Source organism: Vavraia culicis (assembly GCF_000192795.1).
Source record: "Vavraia culicis subsp. floridensis unplaced genomic scaffold supercont1.7, whole genome shotgun sequence".
NCBI lineage: Eukaryota > Fungi > Microsporidia > Pleistophoridae > Vavraia > Vavraia culicis.
The window spans coordinates 1,417-22,154 of record NW_007360610.1 but is presented as its reverse complement, the minus strand read 5'-3'; the positions used below and the strand labels follow the sequence as shown (position 1 = coordinate 22,154).

General features: G+C 37.4%; 8 protein-coding genes across 8 annotated transcripts; 3 read left to right on the top strand and 5 right to left on the bottom strand.

Moving 5' to 3' along the window:
• Positions 1-800: 800 nt before the first annotated feature.
• On the top strand, positions 801-2,682 carry VCUG_00592 (uncharacterized protein). The gene has a single exon (XM_008075424.1). The coding sequence runs from the start codon at positions 867-869 to the stop codon at positions 2,382-2,384; it is 1,518 nt and encodes a 505-aa protein (XP_008073615.1). The 5' UTR covers positions 801-866; the 3' UTR covers positions 2,385-2,682.
• Positions 2,683-2,934: 252 nt separating this feature from the next.
• On the top strand, positions 2,935-4,895 carry VCUG_00591 (uncharacterized protein; the record flags this gene model as incomplete). Its single annotated transcript, XM_008075423.1, has 1 exon — positions 2,935-4,895. The coding sequence occupies exon 1, from the start codon at positions 3,075-3,077 to the stop codon at positions 4,893-4,895; it is 1,821 nt and encodes a 606-aa protein (XP_008073614.1). The 5' UTR covers positions 2,935-3,074.
• A 1,214-nt stretch (positions 4,896-6,109) lies between these two features.
• VCUG_00590 (uncharacterized protein) lies at positions 6,110-8,071 on the bottom strand (the record flags this gene model as incomplete). The annotated part of the gene is made up of 1 exon (XM_008075422.1): positions 6,110-8,071. One exon carries the CDS (start codon positions 8,069-8,071, stop codon positions 6,143-6,145), a length of 1,929 nt encoding a protein of 642 aa, XP_008073613.1. The 3' UTR covers positions 6,110-6,142.
• An 839-nt stretch (positions 8,072-8,910) lies between these two features.
• VCUG_00589 (uncharacterized protein) lies at positions 8,911-10,183 on the top strand (the record flags this gene model as incomplete). The annotated part of the gene is made up of 1 exon (XM_008075421.1): positions 8,911-10,183. The coding sequence occupies exon 1, from the start codon at positions 8,921-8,923 to the stop codon at positions 10,181-10,183; it is 1,263 nt and encodes a 420-aa protein (XP_008073612.1). The 5' UTR covers positions 8,911-8,920.
• A 2,316-nt stretch (positions 10,184-12,499) lies between these two features.
• VCUG_00588 (uncharacterized protein) lies at positions 12,500-12,946 on the bottom strand (the record flags this gene model as incomplete). The annotated part of the gene is made up of 1 exon (XM_008075420.1): positions 12,500-12,946. The coding sequence occupies one exon, from the start codon at positions 12,944-12,946 to the stop codon at positions 12,500-12,502; it is 447 nt and encodes a 148-aa protein (XP_008073611.1).
• Positions 12,947-14,263: 1,317 nt separating this feature from the next.
• VCUG_00587 (uncharacterized protein) lies at positions 14,264-15,179 on the bottom strand. Its single transcript, XM_008075419.1, has one exon. The coding sequence runs from the start codon at positions 15,145-15,147 to the stop codon at positions 14,686-14,688; it is 462 nt and encodes a 153-aa protein (XP_008073610.1). The 5' UTR covers positions 15,148-15,179; the 3' UTR covers positions 14,264-14,685.
• A 540-nt stretch (positions 15,180-15,719) lies between these two features.
• VCUG_00586 (uncharacterized protein) lies at positions 15,720-17,080 on the bottom strand. The gene has a single exon (XM_008075418.1). It carries the CDS (start codon positions 17,050-17,052, stop codon positions 16,075-16,077), a length of 978 nt encoding a protein of 325 aa, XP_008073609.1. The 5' UTR covers positions 17,053-17,080; the 3' UTR covers positions 15,720-16,074.
• Positions 17,081-19,076: 1,996 nt separating this feature from the next.
• VCUG_00585 (uncharacterized protein) lies at positions 19,077-20,005 on the bottom strand (the record flags this gene model as incomplete). Its single annotated transcript, XM_008075417.1, has 1 exon — positions 19,077-20,005. The coding sequence occupies one exon, from the start codon at positions 20,003-20,005 to the stop codon at positions 19,088-19,090; it is 918 nt and encodes a 305-aa protein (XP_008073608.1). The 3' UTR covers positions 19,077-19,087.
• Positions 20,006-20,738: the final 733 nt, after the last annotated feature.

Sequence of the window (20,738 nt, the reverse complement as noted above, 5' to 3'; positions counted from 1 at the left end):
CAAATCCTCTACCAATCCAAAATGCATATCCAACCACCAAGGTCTTCTCTCGTACATATTCTCAACTTTATTGCACCAAACATACGCATTCAATCCTTCCACACCAACCTCATAACCTAATACTACCGGTAAAACGAGCTACTCGCTCCATCAATACATCTAATTTATCATCATCGCATTTCCATCAATTAATAATCGTAGCAATCACTGCTTTTAATAACCATCCTGTTCACTAAGCAGATAATCACGTTTAAGATGATGTGCAGATTAGTTGGGAAGTATGAAATAAACAATTTTAGTTTGCTCGGGCTGTCATGATAAATTAAAATGGTCGTAAATTAACTGCTTGTTTATTTGTTGCCATTTTTCTGTTCCATCGCTGTATATGCTCGATTTCGTGCTGTTGCTTGATACCTTGAACCATCTCATTGTTCCTCGTCCTGTCATTTGGCAATTCAACACATGTGATTTGCTGTCATATGGAAGAGTTTTAGATATATTTGAGCTATAGTTAGAATTGTCTGGTCGTTCTACCTAAGTTACACTGCCATGTTCGCACTTCATTCAATACTTTTAATTGCTCATCATACCTCTATGTTTGGTCCTAAGCCGTTTATCTCTTCTTGATCAGTAATTCGCCATCGTATTCTTGTCCACTCGTGCTAATTCTGATTCTTTACCATTTCAAACCGCTTACAATCACATTCAAATCATTCTTAAACACAAAAATCTATGTCATTCACCCGGTCAGTTGTTCCTCAGCACCTCAATCTATCACAATACACTCGTTGATTAATTACTGTCAATTAAATCATTCATTAATTTATCATGGTAAAAGTATAAAAGAGCGCGGCGGAGCTCATCACATGCAATTTCTAATAACTGCATTGCTCGCAGGTATTATATACTGTGCAAATCCTATAAGGTTTCAGACAAGCGACATCAACGAGCAACAGCCGATCACCAACGTTATGGTGGAGTACCTCGTAGATGGAAGGCAAAAAAATGTGATGGACTCGTGCATCAATATGAGACAGAGCGAGGAATCGCCATACGATACTATTATCGGCGGCTGCCGCTGTGAGACGTCATTTGCGCCCTTAAGTTTGATAGTGGTCAGGTTCTTCACAAAAACGGACGATGAAGCCCTAGTCCCGGCTAACAACACGCTATACACGGTAATATACAGCAAAGAACTGGAAATTGTCCAGCCAGCTGACGAGACTGCCTCAAATACACTTGTCTTCAGAATTACCAAGGCCACGAAACGATTTTGTATAAAACTCAAGCAGTCGGTGTACCTCGGTGTTGAAACAACGGGCACAGGTGCTAATACCACGCTTGAAATCACCGCGCCAACACTTGAGACTCAGGCACCTGTGGTGTACGAACTCAACGATCTTCAACCTCCCGCAACTATTAGGATTGGTACGAATGAAGGCGGTGTAGAGGCGTACAGGCGATTCCTATGGAGCCGTGCAAAATCGGCACTCGAGTGTTGCTTTGACCATGCTAAGCTGAGATGCACACCAGAGTTTAGGAAGCAGCTTCAAAAACTGCAATTTTACCTGAAGTGCGGAAAGGAAAGGAGACGATGGGCGCACAAAGTGAGCGGATGCTTCATGAGCTCGTGTGCTACATCCAGAAAGCCAAGTCCGGTATGCAGACCGACGCCGTGTTATCCGCCCGCCCCTCAACCATGCTATCCGCCCTGCCCTCAACCATGCTATCCGCCCTGCCCTCAACCATGCTATCCGCCCTGCCCTCAACCATGCTATCCGCCCTGCCCTCAACCATGCTATCCGCCAGCACCTCAACCATGCTACTACCCGCCAGCACCAAGTTCTTATGAGTGCAGCATGCAAACACTGGTTTTAATTCAGTTCCTTGTGAGGTTAGGAGACAATCTAGGACGTGTTATAGATATATGCCGGCAAGAACCTTCATTCTTTACGGCAATAAATGTTGGTCCGTGCCCAACCACTCACCAGGAATACATCTGTCGTGTTGATGATATGATTCAAAGTACGTGCAATGTCAGACCATACCATTACGCAGTACCGCCAGCTCCGATAGGTATAGTGTGCAAGAGCGGTGCCTACGCTATTGATTACCTCGTAGGTACGAACAAAAATTTCATGTTTGTGTGCCAACCGGCTGGGCCGCTTCATCTCAAGAAGGCCATGGAGAGAATGAAGAGTATGAAAAAGATAACCAGGGACAGAAAGAAGAGAGTAATAGAAGATGAGGAAAGTTCTGATGAGGAGGAAGAGGATCATAAGAAGAAGAAGAGCGTTTCTAGAGGAGTTATTATCGGAATATCGTGCTGTGGTGGTGTATGCTTGGTTGCAGTGTTGTGCTATGTTGGATACACTCTTATGTAATTGAATTGAAGTAAATCCCTGTGTAGAACGTACATGTTTTGTGTTTTGTTTTTGATACTGTGACTTTATTACAATTCGTGTTGGTGTGGTTTACCGTTTATGATGGCATAGGATGTGAACAAACGCATTGCTGCAGTTTTGGTTTCGTTTTGTGGATCAGATCTGTGGAGATTCTCATTTTAACCAAAAAGGTTTTATCCGGTGTTAACACGGATGAACATGTCTTGGGTATTAAAGTGTGTTTAGCTAATTTAATGTTTTAAACGAGTTAATTGAGAGGTTTTTTGATGGTTTAAGCGGATCACAGAATATCTAAACCGAGAAAAATGGAACTTTTCTTTATACTGGTGAGGATATGACGGCCATATTGATGGTGAGTCACAAGAGATGAACAATCTTCTCGCGGGAGTAGAGCATGGATGTTCGTGACTTGAGGTGTCCCTGGGAGAGGGATGTCGTGCAAGTCACGGTTTGTGTGTTAAGATCGCTACTACGGTTGCAGCAAACCTTTCTATTGCAGTGGAAATGCATGTGAACGTGTTGTACGCGATAGCGTGCTACTTCCCTCCATGACCAAAGACCAGTGGTCATAGCGTACGAGAACGGTGTGAAAAGGTAGATAATCGTGCAGTTAGTGATAAAATGCGTGAAGATAAACGTGTTTTCAATTAAAAAATAGCGAACACCCTCATGGGCAACGAAAGGCACCTTCTTACACAAATTGAAGACAAAACGTCAGAGTTAATTGACATACTGCCACAGGTAAATGATAAAACATCATTCATAAATTTATATTTGTACAGGAATTCACATATGAAACACGAGCTGGAGAAGAATACGAATGTGCTGGTCTCTTATTACGATATTCTAAACGTGCATTCACAGGTTGTGTTGTACAGGTTTATTGAGCGATATCCGAACGCATACTGTAGCCTTGACGGGGATGACAAGAGTACAACGGAAGGAGGTGATAAAAATGGTGATGAAATGGAAACGGGGAATAAAGACGGTAGGAATGACGGTTTTATGGTTGAAAGTATAGCGTTGAACAACGAAAATATGTCAGAGTGTAGGAAAACAGCACTGATAAATACGAGTGAAGATAATAGCAATGGTAACACGTCAATACCAGGTAGAATAGAAAGGAAGAGTTGTGGGAATGAACATGAGATGCATATAAATCGGTGCGAAGCAGCAGAGTGTTGCACAAATCGTTGTTTTACGGATGACAATGGCAAAACAGTGGTATGTGATTGTTTTGCACAGCATGAGACAGAAATTCATGAGAAAACGGAGCAGATAGGCGAAAGAACACATCACAAGAAGAAGCAGTTACGTACGAATGACAACATAGTGGTAGAAGAAGATAGAATTGAATTTAACGACGAAACGATGGACAGGATTGAGGCTCTTGGTCTAAACATACACGAGATGAAACAAAAGCTGAAAACTCGTGTTGTGGACAGCACGTTACCGTCAAAATGCAAGGAACCCAGTGATTGCGATAAAGAAGAAGGCTTTATTGGTGTTCCATCAGGATATACCAATTTTGAGAAAGGTCTTATAAACGAGTACATCCTCAAGTCTTCCAACTATCATCCGAAGTACTTACAAAGAATAAAAGATAAATTGCTCATTTTTGATACTTTATTCGACCAGTTCATCGTTCATTCTGTAAAAAACAACGAGTACGCGAAATATCTCCTTGACAAAATGATAATACTGATGTGTGAATATAGAATTGAGATAAATGAAGGCTATTTAAGAACGCTTAGCACTGTTATGAGAGATTGTAATGAATTAACGTTCGTTTTGGGAGCATTTATGAGCGGTAAGGAGGAAATGTTTAATGGGCTGATTATGGAAAGAAAGTACAGGGATATGTTCGTTAAGATGATGGAGAGACAAGGAAAAACGGAACATGGTGGTATGCATAGCAGAAATGGTGAGAGTGGTACTGTAGACAGTAGTAATGTACGCAGCACCGCTAAGACTGACACTACTCCTGGTACCGGTGATGAACCATCTTTTGCCAATCCTGTTGGTAAGACGGTCTTTCTCAGTAAAACACACAATTTTACGATACTTAACCTGCCGCAAACGCTCCAACAAACACTTCAACAGGTACAAAGTAATGCTCTGCCAATCAACGTTCTGCTATTCCATCTCAATAGTGCATCCTCTCGTACAATAAAAAACTATAAGGGGCAGCTTTTCAGCTTGCTCCTGAATAACACGTTTCATCCCCTCATGCTTAAGTTACTGATGGAGCGTGCATGTGAGTACAGAACAGTGATTGAACATTTTTTCTCGTTTCAAAGCTACGGTACGCAGCGTGTCATTATTCTGGAATGTTTGATGATGTTGATTGAGGATGGATGGGAGTTGGGCGGTGAAATGGTGAGAATGTTTTTTGGAGCGATGGATGGTACTGCGATAAAGTTTAATGAGGTATTGGAGAGCAGAGTGGTAGCCTTCTATGAGAAAACCAGAAATTTGGGAATGTTATAGATGGGAGCGTTGTGCATTTTTAAGCACGGTTTTATGGAGATTTAATCGGCAGTACAAAGGAAAGGTGCATTCACACGGATTAATGGCGGTGGAGAGAGTCGCGAACAGCTTAACCGGACACGTTTGTGATTTGAATACCAACAACGCAATAAACAGTAACCGTGTAATTACGTGGAATTGATCAGGTACTCCGTATTTATTTATTTTTGTGATAACGTATCACAACGTTGTATTGTACTTTCGGTCCTGCCTCTTCATCGCAATGTCTCTGTCTTCAATGCCGGTGTTCGTTAATAAACCTCGTGCAGTGCTTGGTAGGTTGAACTGCAAACATTGTATGGCGATATTGTGCATCGATTAGTACGGCAGCACGTTTTACATCCTTCATTAGGATCACAACTTGGATGAACATATGGCCTTTGCAAAAATGTGATTGATAGGCGTAGAAGAGACAGTAAAACGGATCATTTCTTTTTAACTTTTACGGTGCACCACGGTTCAGTAATAGATAAAATTGTTATTTTTTAGTTGTTGTACAAAGCTGGTAGAGAAGACTCTCGATGTAAAACCGGTATAAAATGCGGTAGTGATTGTATGCCACCAAAAATATAGAGGATATCTCAACATTCCAAAAATATGTGTGTCAAGAAACATACTGTGTTAATGTTTAAACCCTGCATGGAAGGTTGCTTGACCATTCATTCCCATGAGAAGATTATTAGATGGTAGCACAGAACGTGTATTAGGATGACCATTTTTAGCTCAGTTGGTATTTTAAGGAGAGCACAGAACAATACTCAAAAAATTTGGCATTTGCGTTGCTCAGGTGCTGTGAGATGGGTAAGTATACCCGTAGTAAAAGAAATGTGTGTTGCTGTGGAATGCGAAATATTTTAAATAAATAAACTTGGAAAGAACGCGTGGCCCAGGTTTCTGGATTTATCGGTTTGAAAAAATTGAGGTTAGCACAACTGCTGGTGGATGGAACACGTTGGCAAGGCCTTGGAGTTTAGTATAGAATTACTTTAAAATATGTTTAGTACACGACAGTCTACGAATTCTAGGAGTATTAGGTTTTCACAACACTGATTTGATGAGGCAGAACGGATACATGGTATGTATCCTTAAAACATAGGTTATTTATTCAAGGAATAAACCTAATTATTTTACAATGATGGTTTTTTACATTTACAAAAGCATACGAGCGTGATCTACCGTCATCCAACACATATAACACTATAACTCTTTTATTTATCCATTTTCTTACTATTATCATAAATCTCACGTATTAACTTCCTAATTGAGATCAGAGGATAGTTATCATCGGTATTTTTTCCGGGTTCATGTACCACCTTGTACGCATCATTTTTGAGCATATTAATGAGTTCAGCAGGTGTGTAGTCCTTTTCTCCCAAGTACAACGCCATAGCACCCGTAACATGCGGTGCCGCCATGCTAGTGCCAGAAACTACTTTATACTCTCCATTGATCCAAGAACTCTTGATATCGACACCCGGTGCGTACAAATCTACGCATTGGCCGTAATTGGAGAAAAAGGCGACCGTGTCTGATGCTGTTGATGCGCCGGCAGTCATTGCTAATTTCGATGATGATGGTGAGAATTCACAGGCATCTTCATGATCGTTGCCAGCCGCAGCCGAGAAATGTATGCCGATATCTGTGGCATATTTTACAGCATAGTCCAATACCTTAGATTTTAGACCACCTACACTCATGTTCACGATCGATTTTGGCTTGTGGTCGCTCGATGCGGTACCTAGGGAATTAGTTGCGTAGCTGGAATTCCCTGTGATTGAGAGCAGAGGATTGAAACTGGAAATACGGAAAGGATCAGTAAGGCCCGTCAGTTTTAATTGGCCAAGCGGATCATTTTCAGTTCCAAGGTCGTGGTTAACCACACTTAAAAACGAGCGAACCGTGTTGATGATGCTTGATACGTGCCATAAAGGATTGAATGCGCTCGTAGACATGATAGATCCGCCAATACGTCTGTGAGGAATGCCTTTTTCACGCCAGTCAGACCATGAGTTGTCGTTCATATCCTGACCACTATCATATCTGCCATCCAGCACTCTCTTATAGTACTCGTTTCTTTTATTCTCTTCATATCGCTCCATCTTTTCTGAATGCTTGCGTATGACATAGTCGATGCCCATTATCACGCTGCTCAGCATGCCACTTCCCATTTTATCTAACACTTTTACCGCCACAATCTCTGCTTTCCTTGCAATACCCACTGTTTTACCTGCTATTACGCCCGAAACGTGTGTACCATGCCCGTTCAGATCTGCATCACTACTACTAGTCGTGAAGTTTGCGCCAAAGAATGCCCTGCCTTGTAATTCGGGATGAGAAAGCTCCACACCGGTGTCTATTACGTACACCTGCGTATTTTTTCCCGATGAGTAGGGATAACGGAACGTGTGCATGGTGTTTACCTTGGTGCCCGAACTGATGCGGGATATTCCCCACGGTGCATCATTCTGGTATTCAAGAACGGCATGTGCATGAGATTGTGTACGAATGCGTGATGTACTTCCACTGCCTTTATCGGCATTCCCGATCACATTATTTTTCCTCAGATCATCGAGCTTATGATTTTTATATTTTGATGCGTTCTGAACTTGGCTAAACCTGTGGTCCCTGTTCTTGAGCATACGGTTTGCACCGATGAGTGCTTCACGGGTATTATTTGTCTTTCCATACGAGCCGTCGCTCCTATCACTCTTATGTTTCTTGTTACGCCTTTCTCCTTCATCACCACGGTCAACACTCAGTCTATCGCTCAGCTCATCATCCCAGCTATCGTGTTGGGCACTGCTAGCATCAGCACCCAACACAAACTCTCCTTTAACGATGAATTCTTTAATTTGCACCTTCATGTCCCGCTCTACATAAGCCACCTTCTCATCATTTCTCAATTTATTCGCACTTTCTTCCTTCAAATCGCCAATAAACCCGTTACTGAGCGTGTTTACCACTGTGTCGCCCATTCCCAATGCATTGAATACACTGTTACTTAGGATATTATAGTTGTACCGCTTGGGATTGTCTTTTAACATTACGATGTACCGTGCTGCACATATATATCGTATGAGAAGGATCAGCATGTGTGTTGGCAATGTGGCCGAAGATAAAGCATAATGTGAAACCATCAGTTTTGTATTTTTTGTGATATCAGAAGATGAAGAGGGATGCGGTGGAAGAGGTACAACAGATGGTGGGTTATGATCAACGACAATAGGTACAGCATTACCGTGTAAAAGGTTGTTAGAACATAAACGTATTACGGGCAGGATGAATGGTGTGCTTAGAAAGGATAAAAAACTAAGCGAAAGTAAATAACGAAACCAATGAAGATAAGAAGTAAATACAGCAGAAAAAGCGCAGGAGATGTAAACATGAATAAAAAATAAAATAAGGAATAATGTAAATTTAGCATTCTGTGCTAAATAAACCAAAAATGTACGTTTAGTTAATTTAACGAAGGGTCATACACAAATGGTAAATATCATCTTGTTAGTCAGCAATAGCCTTGTGTAGAAACGATTAAGCAAATTTAGTGTTTGTTTAGGTGTTATTGATGTGAGAAGATGAATAAATGATTTATAGTAAAAGAGAAAGCAAATTTAATTGGATCGATAATGGCTGTGAACCGCGTGGCATGGCGAACCGATGATTTGTTAAAGGTTATTAAAGAATTTATAGAACGAGTAGAGCAAAGCAGGACCAATGAAAATACACGTACACTGTGCTAGCTGCATTATTTGCTGTGTGCAAGGTGTCCTAGGCAATACAACTTCCTTACAGTGCAGAAACATTGTATTGATGCCATAGATTGATGAGCACAGCAATTAATTTACTAAGGTACCCTTTTCCATGCAATATTTCGGTAAGTCTCCTTTAAAATGATGTCTGCGTTTGTTTTGTTGTTCAAAGCGTTTCATCGCATCTATAACATCAATTGTGTAGCCCCCTTAAATCACAAATAAAGAAGTAAACAAATGGTAAAGACATCAAAGGTTTACGGAGTAAAACTACGGAAGAGGGAAATTTTCGTGGCATCGGCTTCTGAGTGGCATCATTCTTCGACGTACACACATGAGACATTATTAAAGATCTTTTCGACCATAAAAGATGCTTCTGACGCGATAATCGCGAAAATGGACGAGTCAAAAATAGAGAAAAATCACGGTCTCAGGCGTAATGTCAACTTCGTAATTGACATGAATTTAGAAACTGAGATAGTCACACGAGCAGATGATGAAGGCAGTAAGAAGTATTTTATTAGGCCGGAAAAACCTTTTGAAAGGGACATTAGTGAGCTTGTGGATGATAAGGATTTTGAGACTGAGCTGACCGAAGACGAAGAGGAGTTCTTGAGCGGAAAAGTAGAAATTGGGGGAGCGGAAATGCAGAGCACCATTGCAACCCCGGATACTCGCGGAAACACGGCGAAAGGATTAAAGAGTGCAAGTGCTACAGCTGCTGAGAACACGGTGTGCGAGGTAAGAAACGTTGTAGACACTTACAAAGCAGACAGCATTGAAACAAAAAGGGTTGCAGCAGGCGATAAATGCAAAACTGATGTTTCTGAATCAGATTTGACAATGAAAAAGATGTCTGGCGTTTCAACAGCAGATAATAACCGTAGGATCGCACAAGTTAACAAATATGATGTGGTCAGCACATTAATTAATCATGGAATAGACGGTACTGGTAATGCAACTGGGAGATCGGATGCCAGAATTATTACTAGCTCTGAAGTGATGGTCAATGAAACCAGTGGAAAGAGGGGCAGAGCAAAGATCGGTACTAAAAAGACGCAAGAAATTGCTGCTGATACATCCGGCAGTACCGGAAAGAGCGAACTGCGATCACAGTCCGTTAAAGACACACAGAGCATGAAGAAAATGAATCACAAGAAAAAAAATGAGCAGTCAACCGCGAAGAAACAACGACTAGTCGACGATAAACAACCAAGAAGGAATATTTTTTCCAATTTTCAACCGAAGCTTTTGCGAACACCTACTCAGGAGGAGATAAACGAGTATTATACCGACTATTCTATAATAAAGAATCCCCTGAGAAATATCAGGAGCGGTAATTCGCCTTATGTGTACTATGAAATCACAGGGAAGAAGGAGCTCAGGAAGCGAATGGTAATACGGCTCAAAGGGAGGAAAAGAAGTGTGAAGGATGAATTGATTGGCAAGTTTTTCGTAAGCGGTGACATGTCGGATGAGGGTGATGATGTTAAGTTCTAAAATAAACTAAAGTTTGAATAATAACCTGTTGAAGTGCAATTTTGCAAGGTTTTGTTAAGTTATGAGCGCATTTGCGGTTCATATGAAGAGAAGAGTGAATAAATATTGGTTCAGGTAACAATGGTATTGAAGATTTGGTTGGTTTTATGGTACAGCTCGTGGATGTGAAGAGATTGAGAGGGTGTACAGGTAAAGATATGCAGAAATGACGGGTCAAAACATGATATAACAGGTATATGAGATAGCAAATAAGCTGAGGCAAATATTGTTGTACACGCTCCATGCATACAAATAGTACCATTCTCACTGAGAATAAATTTCCTGTTTAGTACACAAATTCTGCAAGCTATTCATTGAATTTAAAAGCAGCTGCTTTATATTCTCATTCATCCATAACGCACATCAAATTAACACCAGTCGTTGAACACTGAGTTTGTGACCTCAAACACATCACAACAAACCAAGATAATCTGGCAGTTTGTAGACACGAATCATTAAATTTTCGCGTAATTAAATAAAAGCTTAAAATTTTTTTACCCACCACATATTCAATGATATAGAATCATATAAAACAAATGTTACATCAAAGTAAGTTGCTGAACCATACAGCAGTATTGAGACTCATGATGATAAAAGCGGCAAAAGTACGTAGTCACATCAATAATTTTGATGTCTAACCCATTCGCAATACCTACTGCAAGTATATCACTACAATACTGGTCCATTAACACCACATCGTGGTAAAGGTTTGTCCTTGTGTTGGTGGGTTGCTGTTAATCTGAAGTCTTTGGTTTGTAATGATCCCTTTGCATTGTATTTAAGTTGTTATTCGGCTGTATACATGTGTTAGCACAAAAATGCGTGTTAGTGGTATCAAGTGTAAGGGACTTTTACTGTATTTTGCTTGGCTGAACGCTGTATTGTATCCCTTTGTGTTATTGCACTCCAATTATATATTCTACACTCGATACGTTCTATTACATGCTCTCAATGTCTTTCTAGAAAAGCTTTTGAACAATATCTGCGTATTAAATAGATTAGTAAAAAAGTTCAAAGAAGAGATGAACCGAGCATTTAGTCGTATTTGGTGTGTAGAAGTATGTGGAATAGAATTACTTGAATTTTGCCTGATATAATCTTGGTATTTTTTTCACTGTGATTTGTGTAGGCGCGAATTATTTCTTATCTAGTACAATATATAGATGGTCGAGTATGATGAGCAAACACCTTATTTTTCCTTAAGGTATTGGCAATCACTCAATAAGAAATGGATAGTATGATTGTTGAGCACTATATTGCGATACTTATCGTTATAAGATGCTTGAGTAACAGTTTTATATGTAAGTACTTGAAATCCTTGAACTTTCGTACCGATGGTTACATACATACAATCCTGTTGAGACAAGTAATGTGGTTTGTACCGTATTTAATGCGAATAATTTAGCAATTTGAGATTTATATCCTTGGTTTTTATAGACATTTCTCTATCGCAGTTATCACAACTACAAATTTACCATTTTATAGATTTTCTGCATTTGTGTAGCAATACGGTTGCTATGAAGTTGCATTATGTTGTTCTTATCAGTGATATGTAACATTGAGAACGCCTAAACTGGTTTAACTTGCATTTGAAGAGGAATGAATCAGGTGTTATAAATGCTTTTGAAAGACAACAAGGGAAAAGAAAACGATCAAAAATGTAAAGTATAGCTCGTTTACATATCCTAGGATGTTTTGGTACTTTAGCTCATACATTTATTTACACATTTAAGCTGCAGCCTTAATAATTTATATTTTATAAATGGTTAATGTGGGTGCATATACCGGTTATCTTAGCGAAGATGCTTGGTGGATAGACTGTTCTAAATAGGAAAATGTTATGATACGGCCGTTTAACTCTTATGTTATCCTGTCCTTCAACACAATTATATTGTGATACCAAAATAAATAAATACCACATTTACTTACCACTCGATGATGTGGTATCAATAGCAAACGTAGCAATGCACATAAAGACGCTTGTTCTGTTGCATCTGAAAAAAATTATTGTACCGGTTGACACGAGCTACCAGAGAGTGCGCAATGGTGCAAACAAATGATTTGCTGTGATACAGCGAGTTTATGATAGATAAGAGAAATAGTTCAATAAAAGCATGGTACTTTACTTATTCGGTACCATGTAGTTTGAGAACAAGTAGAATTTGTAAGCATTCAAGGCGTCAAAGACATATTAAAACTAACGTTGTAGATGGAGCGTATATGGACGAAATACATCGATATCAAGAAAATTGCATAAAAATAATTAATTCATTGAACTTACAATAAGGTACACTTCATTATGTCACCTTTTATACCTTTCTTACCCACACCAGAACAATTCTTGCTCTCAGTACCGAGCAATGGAGTATAAGAGGTATCGTCATGGTCAAAAAATTTGTCGGATGACTGGTCATTATTGGGGGTATGTTGTTCAATGTCTGCAGTTTTTTTACCTGCTTTACCGTGATTATGGCGTATTCGGCAGCTACACTTTTCAGAACAATCTAATTCGTTTTTAGAATGTTTTTTATGATTTTGTTGAGCCTCTTTGCTCTTGTGCGAGTAAGAACAGCTTTTTCTTTTCGCAGCGCTTCGTTTGAGTAGGCATTGCTTATCATCGTAATCATCAGGTTCAGATGATGATAAATCATGGCAATCAGGTATATTTCCGGATAGTACGTTGCTAAAACGCAGAAAAGTAATAATGATAGGAAGTATTGTCATTGAAAGAATATATTTTGTGAAGCGGTGTAAAAATAACTTTTAAAAATATTACTATAGCGATAAAGTTGACATGTGATAAAACATTGGCGGTTACATCAATCGTATGAATAAAGAGAAACGTAAAATATTAGAACTTATGATTCTATTTAAGCTGAAAATGCAGCGCGAGAGAGTCATTTTTGTATAAAAACTGTTAGGATAAAAATTAGCTCTTCCATCATTAATCGTATAAAACTCAATCTACCATAACACTCGTGCTTAAATGACCAATGCTTGTCTTATAAACCAAAAACGCTTGTGAAAAAAACAAATTTCTTACCGCAACTTTTATAGGTATAAGAAGACGACCTACAGTTGATTGGCTGTTTGGATCAGCAGTAAAAATTTTTTGTACCATCTTTTGGCACATAAAGGAGTTAGAAATTATCATTCAACTCATTCTTTATGAGACGTTCCCAACTATCTATTGTAAAAGTTAGAGGGACATGATTACTGAGTGAAAACCAATCTTTGAATCCCTGCCAAAAGATTCAAAATAAATGAATGAAGACGCAAAAAAGTAACACTTCATGTTAAAAGAAGAAATTGTCATTTAAATGGTATAAAAATTTTATTTTGTTTTATAAGCGGAAATACTGCAGCTACATATGAACGAAATGTATTTCTATGACAACGATAGCATCAAATTTTCAACTAGAATGTTGCTTAGATCAACAAATACGTTTATAAAATGTTTTTATTTCGGTTTATAAGTTGTTACCTACAATGCCATATACATATATATTAAAATAAATAAGAAAAACTACAATTTAGTACAAAAACACCAGTAGCATAATTACATAACTTGATAGTGTACATCCAAATGACACTATCACGAATGAAAATTTTTGTGAAGAAATACACCTCTTGCATTCAAAGCTCTTCCTTGGTAGAGATATGCCTGTTTTTGTAACAAATGATTTAAAATTAGTTGAAACCACATATAACCGCTCGATTGAAGGCATTGTTTCTGCTAAAAGTATATGATAAAATCATAAGACAATTCAAAATATAAAAATGAAATGGTTCACGCCCGATAACCATAGTTTTCTGGCACGAAATATAACTACACAACACTAAAGTATTGTTTGTATTTAAACAAAACTTTTCTGCAAACAAAAATGGTTTAGCTATCGCAATATATTGTTATCCAAAACATTTTCCCTTTATCAAATACGAAAACCGTGTTAATCCATGATTATTTACAATTTAATATCCAATATATTCATCTAAATGAAATCGGACACGTTTTATCATGTTTTCGTCTTTTTTTAACGATAGTACGTTTATTTATTTCCTTATACAACAAATTTTTGTTTCGTTCTTGTAAACCTTATTCTGCAATGAAACGGCGGAAGTATTGTATGCTGACATAAAATAAATAACATCATGGATTTTGTAACGAAGATTACGTGAAACAACGATCAGCAATCGTATCACTAAGTCTTAAAAATGAGGCAGCCGTATCGGTTCCCGAGACTCACTTATAATCAGAAGTGTTTATAGGTAAAACCACTACACTGACTCTACAGATATTGAACCATCATTTGAAGCGATTGCTATACACTAATCGATGAATTATGTATTGTACTGATCGATTGTATCTTGGGTTAAAACACGACATCAAGTCATACAAAGACTTCTGTGCTCATAGCATGTCATATACAACATTTTCTTGAAAGGTAACCACCACTCTTCCGCTAAGTACAAAGCTTGTACCTGTAGAAAAGGCAAAAAACGACAAGACAAAGACAGGCAAAGAAAAAAAAATGTCTCAAACAAACGAAAGCGTTTTTATGCACCATTTCGTTCATATTCTTATTCTCTATTTTGATAGTTCCTTCATTCTCGTCATCAACCCAAATCATGTTAGTACCTACCATACAGAAATACATAATAGCTATTATGTTGCGATCGACGAGAGCTGTACTTTGAATTTGATCTGTTTCATCGCTCAAAATCTTTTTCTCAGTGTAGTTAGAGGGTAAAAGCACCAGTTCATTGTTCATAGTTACACCAAGAGCAAGCATGCCGCCATCGGAGAGCAATGATGAATATGGCATCTTTGTATGGGGGTCTATAAGCGATGTGTCCAGTGTATATATGCTTTGATTATCTTTCACAAACGAAATATGAGATTTGTTCATTTCTCCGTCCCTCATTCTTAGTTTGATAAAAATATTTATGTTTTATAAGTGCATCTTTTATTGGTGATTAATTTGCCTTTTAATCGGTTAAATGACTCTAACTCCATTGATAATGAATAATTTCCAGTCAGGTCTGACCAATCGATCCACACTATTTTCATTGAACATTTTGTAATCGCGTATTAGTGCGTATTTGATGTTTCTCCGGAAATTTAATACGTAACAAATGCTTTATGTATAGTAGCATGCATATGATGTAATGATAACTTTCTCTTTGTGGTTAAAATACGTTGCTGGATGTGATTCATTTGATATAGGATTAATAATGTGCAACTACGAAGAGTGACCTGTGTAACATATATTCCTATCTTTATGTGTTGAAGTTTGCATCAGTAACGTAATTGAGGACAGGAAAAAATAGTTGCTTGTAATTTACGAAATTTAGGATGACCTGCCAATTATTTTAACGTATTTTCATTAATTATGGTTGCCATAAAAAGGTTGTATTTGAAATTGATATTAGGTGTATTTTATAAATATTGTCACCTGTAACTAATATTGTGCAAAACCATGACGCTTAGCCTATGTTCTAAATAAGCTCATTTAATTTATTGGATTTGTGATAAATTGCTAAACTCCCAATCTATACATAAACACAGAGTTCATATATCCTAATTAATTGTGAATAGAGGATCGGTCAACGATTAATCTATTAAAACGTGTAACAGTCGTGTAATATAGCACTATAGTACCAACTATTGAATCAACATAAATCTATACACACCGCGTCCTTTCCCACCAGTTCTTTCTGATCGCCAGGATTGGCGTTGTATGTACCCGTAGGGGTGTTATTTTGCTGATTTTTTGCAGTTGCTTGATTTTTCTTTTCGTCCGACTCCTTCAGTTCTTGTGTTTTCATCTGTAAATAATTTATAAAATCATTTAAAATGGCAATGTTCTTGTCAATTTTTTCCTTTCTCTCCTTGTCTTCTTTTTCTTTCTTTCTTTTTCTTTTTTCTTGTCCCTCTCGTTTTTTTTTCTATTCTTGCTCTTATACTCGTCTTCGTCGCTGTCTGAGACTTCGCTATCATCCTCATCACCTTCTCTGTCATTTTTATGTCCCTTACGTTTGTTTCTCTTCCGGCTTTTGCCTTTTCTATGCTTTCTCCTACCTTCATTTCCCTCATCATCACATTTATCTGTGTGCATATCGCAGTCATCCCTATGCATATCACAGTCATCCTTGCGTTTATTGCAACTGTCCTTGCTGGTTCCATATATGCTATTGCTGCTACACTCATCTCTGCACATTCTTTCTTTGCGCACCTCACATGCATCCTTACCGAACGGTATACCTTTTAGTGATTCCAGGCATTTGTCATCGATGCAGCAGACCTCGACATTACCCAATGTTTTTTTGCAGTTGTTTATGATAGAGCGCAGCGATTTTAAAGCCTTCTTTATACATTCTTTAAACATGTCTTCATCATCCGTGTTATCACATGGATTTGCAAACTTTTTATCGTTGATTGGCTGCAGGGCATTCACGTTTAGCGGACTGTTCAGGGGCATTTGTGCCTGCGGTACCGAAGAAAGTTGATATGAGCTGTTCGTCTGTGGGTAACTATACTGTGCTGGCTGAGGTGTATACGTTGCGCTTGCTGCTCCGGTGTACACAGGTTGTCCAACTTGTACGTAGCTGGTGGGCGTGTACGATTCTTGTGTACCGCCTGTATTAATGAATGGTATGTTGGAGGGCAGTTTATCGAACTGCCCGGTCGATCGACAGTTCAGCGCTTCCTTGTTGGGCGTATACATTCCAGCCATTATATTACTGTCCGTGAAACCATTGGTGTTCACGTCATTACATATCATTGCATCACCTGTTCTTATAAAATTGTATAGAAATAGGAATATCATTCGTTCTTTTTTGAAAACAGTGTAGTTTTATTTAACTGGATTATTTATTTTCATGGTGAAACATTTTATGTATCAAAATGGAGAAAAGGTCCTTAGTGATGAGGTTGTAGAGGATGATTGGATTGTGCAAACAGGTGCGCACCATACATGGGTGGATAGCTAAATTAAATTATACAGGATACATGTGGTTGCTACCATTATGGTTTTCAAGAAAAATGAGAACCGGAATTTGTAAAAATGCCTTGTTACCTAATATTTTTTTGGATGTATTTTATTTGTGAGACATTGTGATCAAATATCATGAACAGGTGAGCGTGGATAAACCAGTGAGAATAAAATAATATTTTATGCGACACACTTATACAAGAATTACATTGTGGTAGTTGTTTCAAGATATTTAATGAGAATATAATGCCAAGAATGGATAGGTAAGGTAATAAAAAGAGAAATGAAGCTGTAAATCAACGGTACGCCGAGAAAAAAACGAATAAAAGAATAAATTATTTCATCGATATCGCGTTAGAATACATTCCGTACTGAAAACGGTATGTATATAACTAAAAATGTAAAACTGCTTTAAAAAGAAATTTAGATCCGGATGAAACAATTTTCTGAAAGAATTGTTTCGTAAAAGTGTTAAAGCTATCTAATCCCCATGTCAATATTAAGTAAAGTATTTTACTGAATAAAAAGACGATCTGTTTTAGAATTTTATTTTATAGCTCGGTAATCCTTAGTTGTAATCCTCAATACGAAGAAGTGATTATTCAACTGGAATTAGTTATGACATATAGCTAATCCAGTTTCGTTTTAGACGTTTAAGATTTGGTTTACGCGTACAAAGTAAATAGCCACAATTACAGTTATTATTTATCTACATTTAGTTCTAAAACTAGATCGAAACGGCTGATAATTGTTTATTCGTCATATTTCAAAATTGTCAAATATTTTCTGATTATGGGTAGCTACTTTGACAGAATCAATAGCGTGTTTTGCCTTTGTCATAATAACATATGTTGGCGTATAAAACCCCGATTAAAATAAAAATCTGCTTTATACATTACTAATTTGCGATTAATACTTGATTTAAGCTTGTATACGGTATAAAATAGAGGTGTGATTGGTTAGAAAATAAATTAATACGGTACACTAGTGAAGACCGTATATTGATATGTGCTAGTACAAACAATTTATATCATTAATTCGTTATAAAAGCAAAAATAATATCACTTCATACGTTATAAAGCATGGAGCACGGCTAGCTGCAGTACTTAGTTTTGTGAAATGTTTGAGATTGTTGATATTAAAAGAAGAATTAAGTTGAATTGTTTGCAGATAATAGAGAGTTAATAAAGTGAACATTTCCTACACACCTGTTGATTAGAGCCACCAAACAGAGATAAAGAAATTGAGAAAATACTTGAATTATTAAAGCGCTTATACACATATTATTTGGTTCCTGTGATATATTTCCATATTGTTGCTGGTTTCATAAATATCGTAAGTTAAATTCTTATTGCACGATGAATTTTCTAGCTCATTTCTAATGTTAAGTTGAATATAATCAATTAATTACAAAGTTTTATAGACCTAATATCCTTAACTGTGATCGGAATTGGTTACATTATAGTGCACACATCTTTGTGTACTTGAAGAATAGGTATCTTATTTAAGACAGATTATTCACGATTCAGAAACAACAGTTCACTGATAATGCCAATATGGCAAAAATATGGTACTAAACGTGACAATTTATTGATCACATTGTTATTTACGATCGTTCTTAGATTATACTGGCCAGATAACACTCACTATACAGTTCTAAAGTTAGCGAGTGGAAAAATGCTAACCGAATAATGGTATAAGGGCGCACTGCAGAAAGGAATTTGTGCACAACACATGTTTTATGTAAGAATTGAATACAATTCTTTGCTTTGAGTGACCGCACATAAAAATTTGAATACAACAAGAATTGCTGTGGACACATAGATATATACATGTTTAAGTTAATTTTTAAATCCACCAAATATTTTATCTAAGCTTTTAAAATTTTGACGAAAAAAAATCCATCCATATTGTGGATATGTGGAAATATTCTCCTTGCATATTTCATTTTAGCATCGAAAAACATCCCTCTAAAGGCAGTAAACCCTCTTTTACCAACGTTGCCTTCACATTCCAGGATTTTTGCATTTTTTCTCTTCCGAAGGAGATACTCTACTACGCATTCATTCTCGTCAGCCAATACGCTACATGTGGAGTAAATCATTATACCATTGCCCTTTAAAGAGTCAAACCCCTTTAGTATCAGCTTCTTCTGAGTCTCAGCATACCGTCTAAGATCATCCTCGGCAAGTGTTTTGGCTTTACCATCTTTTGAAATCGTACCTGTGCCAGAACAAGGCGCATCAAGAAGTACACGGTCTACTTTTTCTATTTCAAGCTCCAAAACGTTCATATTTATCACTACGCTGTTTTGCACGCCCATTCGCAGCAGATTGCCTGCCAAGGAAGAAATACGATCAGGATTGTTCTCTACCAAGTACAACATTCCAGTATTTTTCATCATTTCAGCAATAAAAGTGCTTTTACCACCTGGACTAGCACACATATCCAACACAGACATATGCTCTTTCACGTCTAAGTTTATGACGGATAAAATAGATGAGGCGCCCTGAATGTAGTACCAACCATCCAAATACTCTGGAGTGGCGCCAATGGGCACCTTGCTATCGTATATAGTAAGACAATTATTGTAGAAGTCCAAATTCTCGATCGCCATTCCTCTTTGCGATAAATTTTTAGCAAGTTCTTTTTTGGTAGTCTTCAGGGTATTAACGCGTATCACAACTGGTCTTTTCTTCTCACTCTCTTCAAGAAAAACTATGCGTTCCTCTTCATTGAACATATTGGCAATTTTTTCTAAAAAAAACGGTGAGCATGAGCTTTGCATTAGGGGATAGGCAATTATTTTGGATAATATAGCTTCAAACTAAAAAATTGTAATGTATTAAGCTTCACACGCTGTTTCATTATGTGGTTATAAACTGCAAATAACATCGATCGATCTATTTTTTTAACCAATGGTTCATATAGTCATATTTAACATTATCTTACCGTCTAATTTCCCTCCAAATATCATCGATACAACCAAAAAGAGACAGTTAGGCGACTGATTGGTCAGTTCTGTGAAATAAATTATTTGACCTTTCGAGAAAAATAAAAAATTTTGTTTCACGTATTCGCACTGCATGAAGAGTCTAAAGTTGTTGTACAACTCATTCTTTCTGAGATGCACTTAGTCATCATTTACAAACAATATTTTCATCCTATTTTTATTTATTCAACCCCTACTATTATTTGGTTGGCTGTTTTTACGAACACCACCACGTCCTCCAATCAAAATGCATGAAATAAATAACATATCTGCACTTTTAACTTTTGTTTGATGTCCTCAATATTGTAACAAATTGCGAAGACATTCACAATATATTGAGGTGATTTACCAGAAAAAGAATAAAATACGAAGAAATGGATGTAGAAGTGTGTTTTTGGTCAGTGTGACAGAACATAATATCACAGTTAAACAGATGTTTTGGTGAACAGTTTGTATGTTCTTATCATCGACTAACATTCATTTTTCTGGAAGAATCAAAACTATAAATAAGTTAAGAAGTCGATGTATC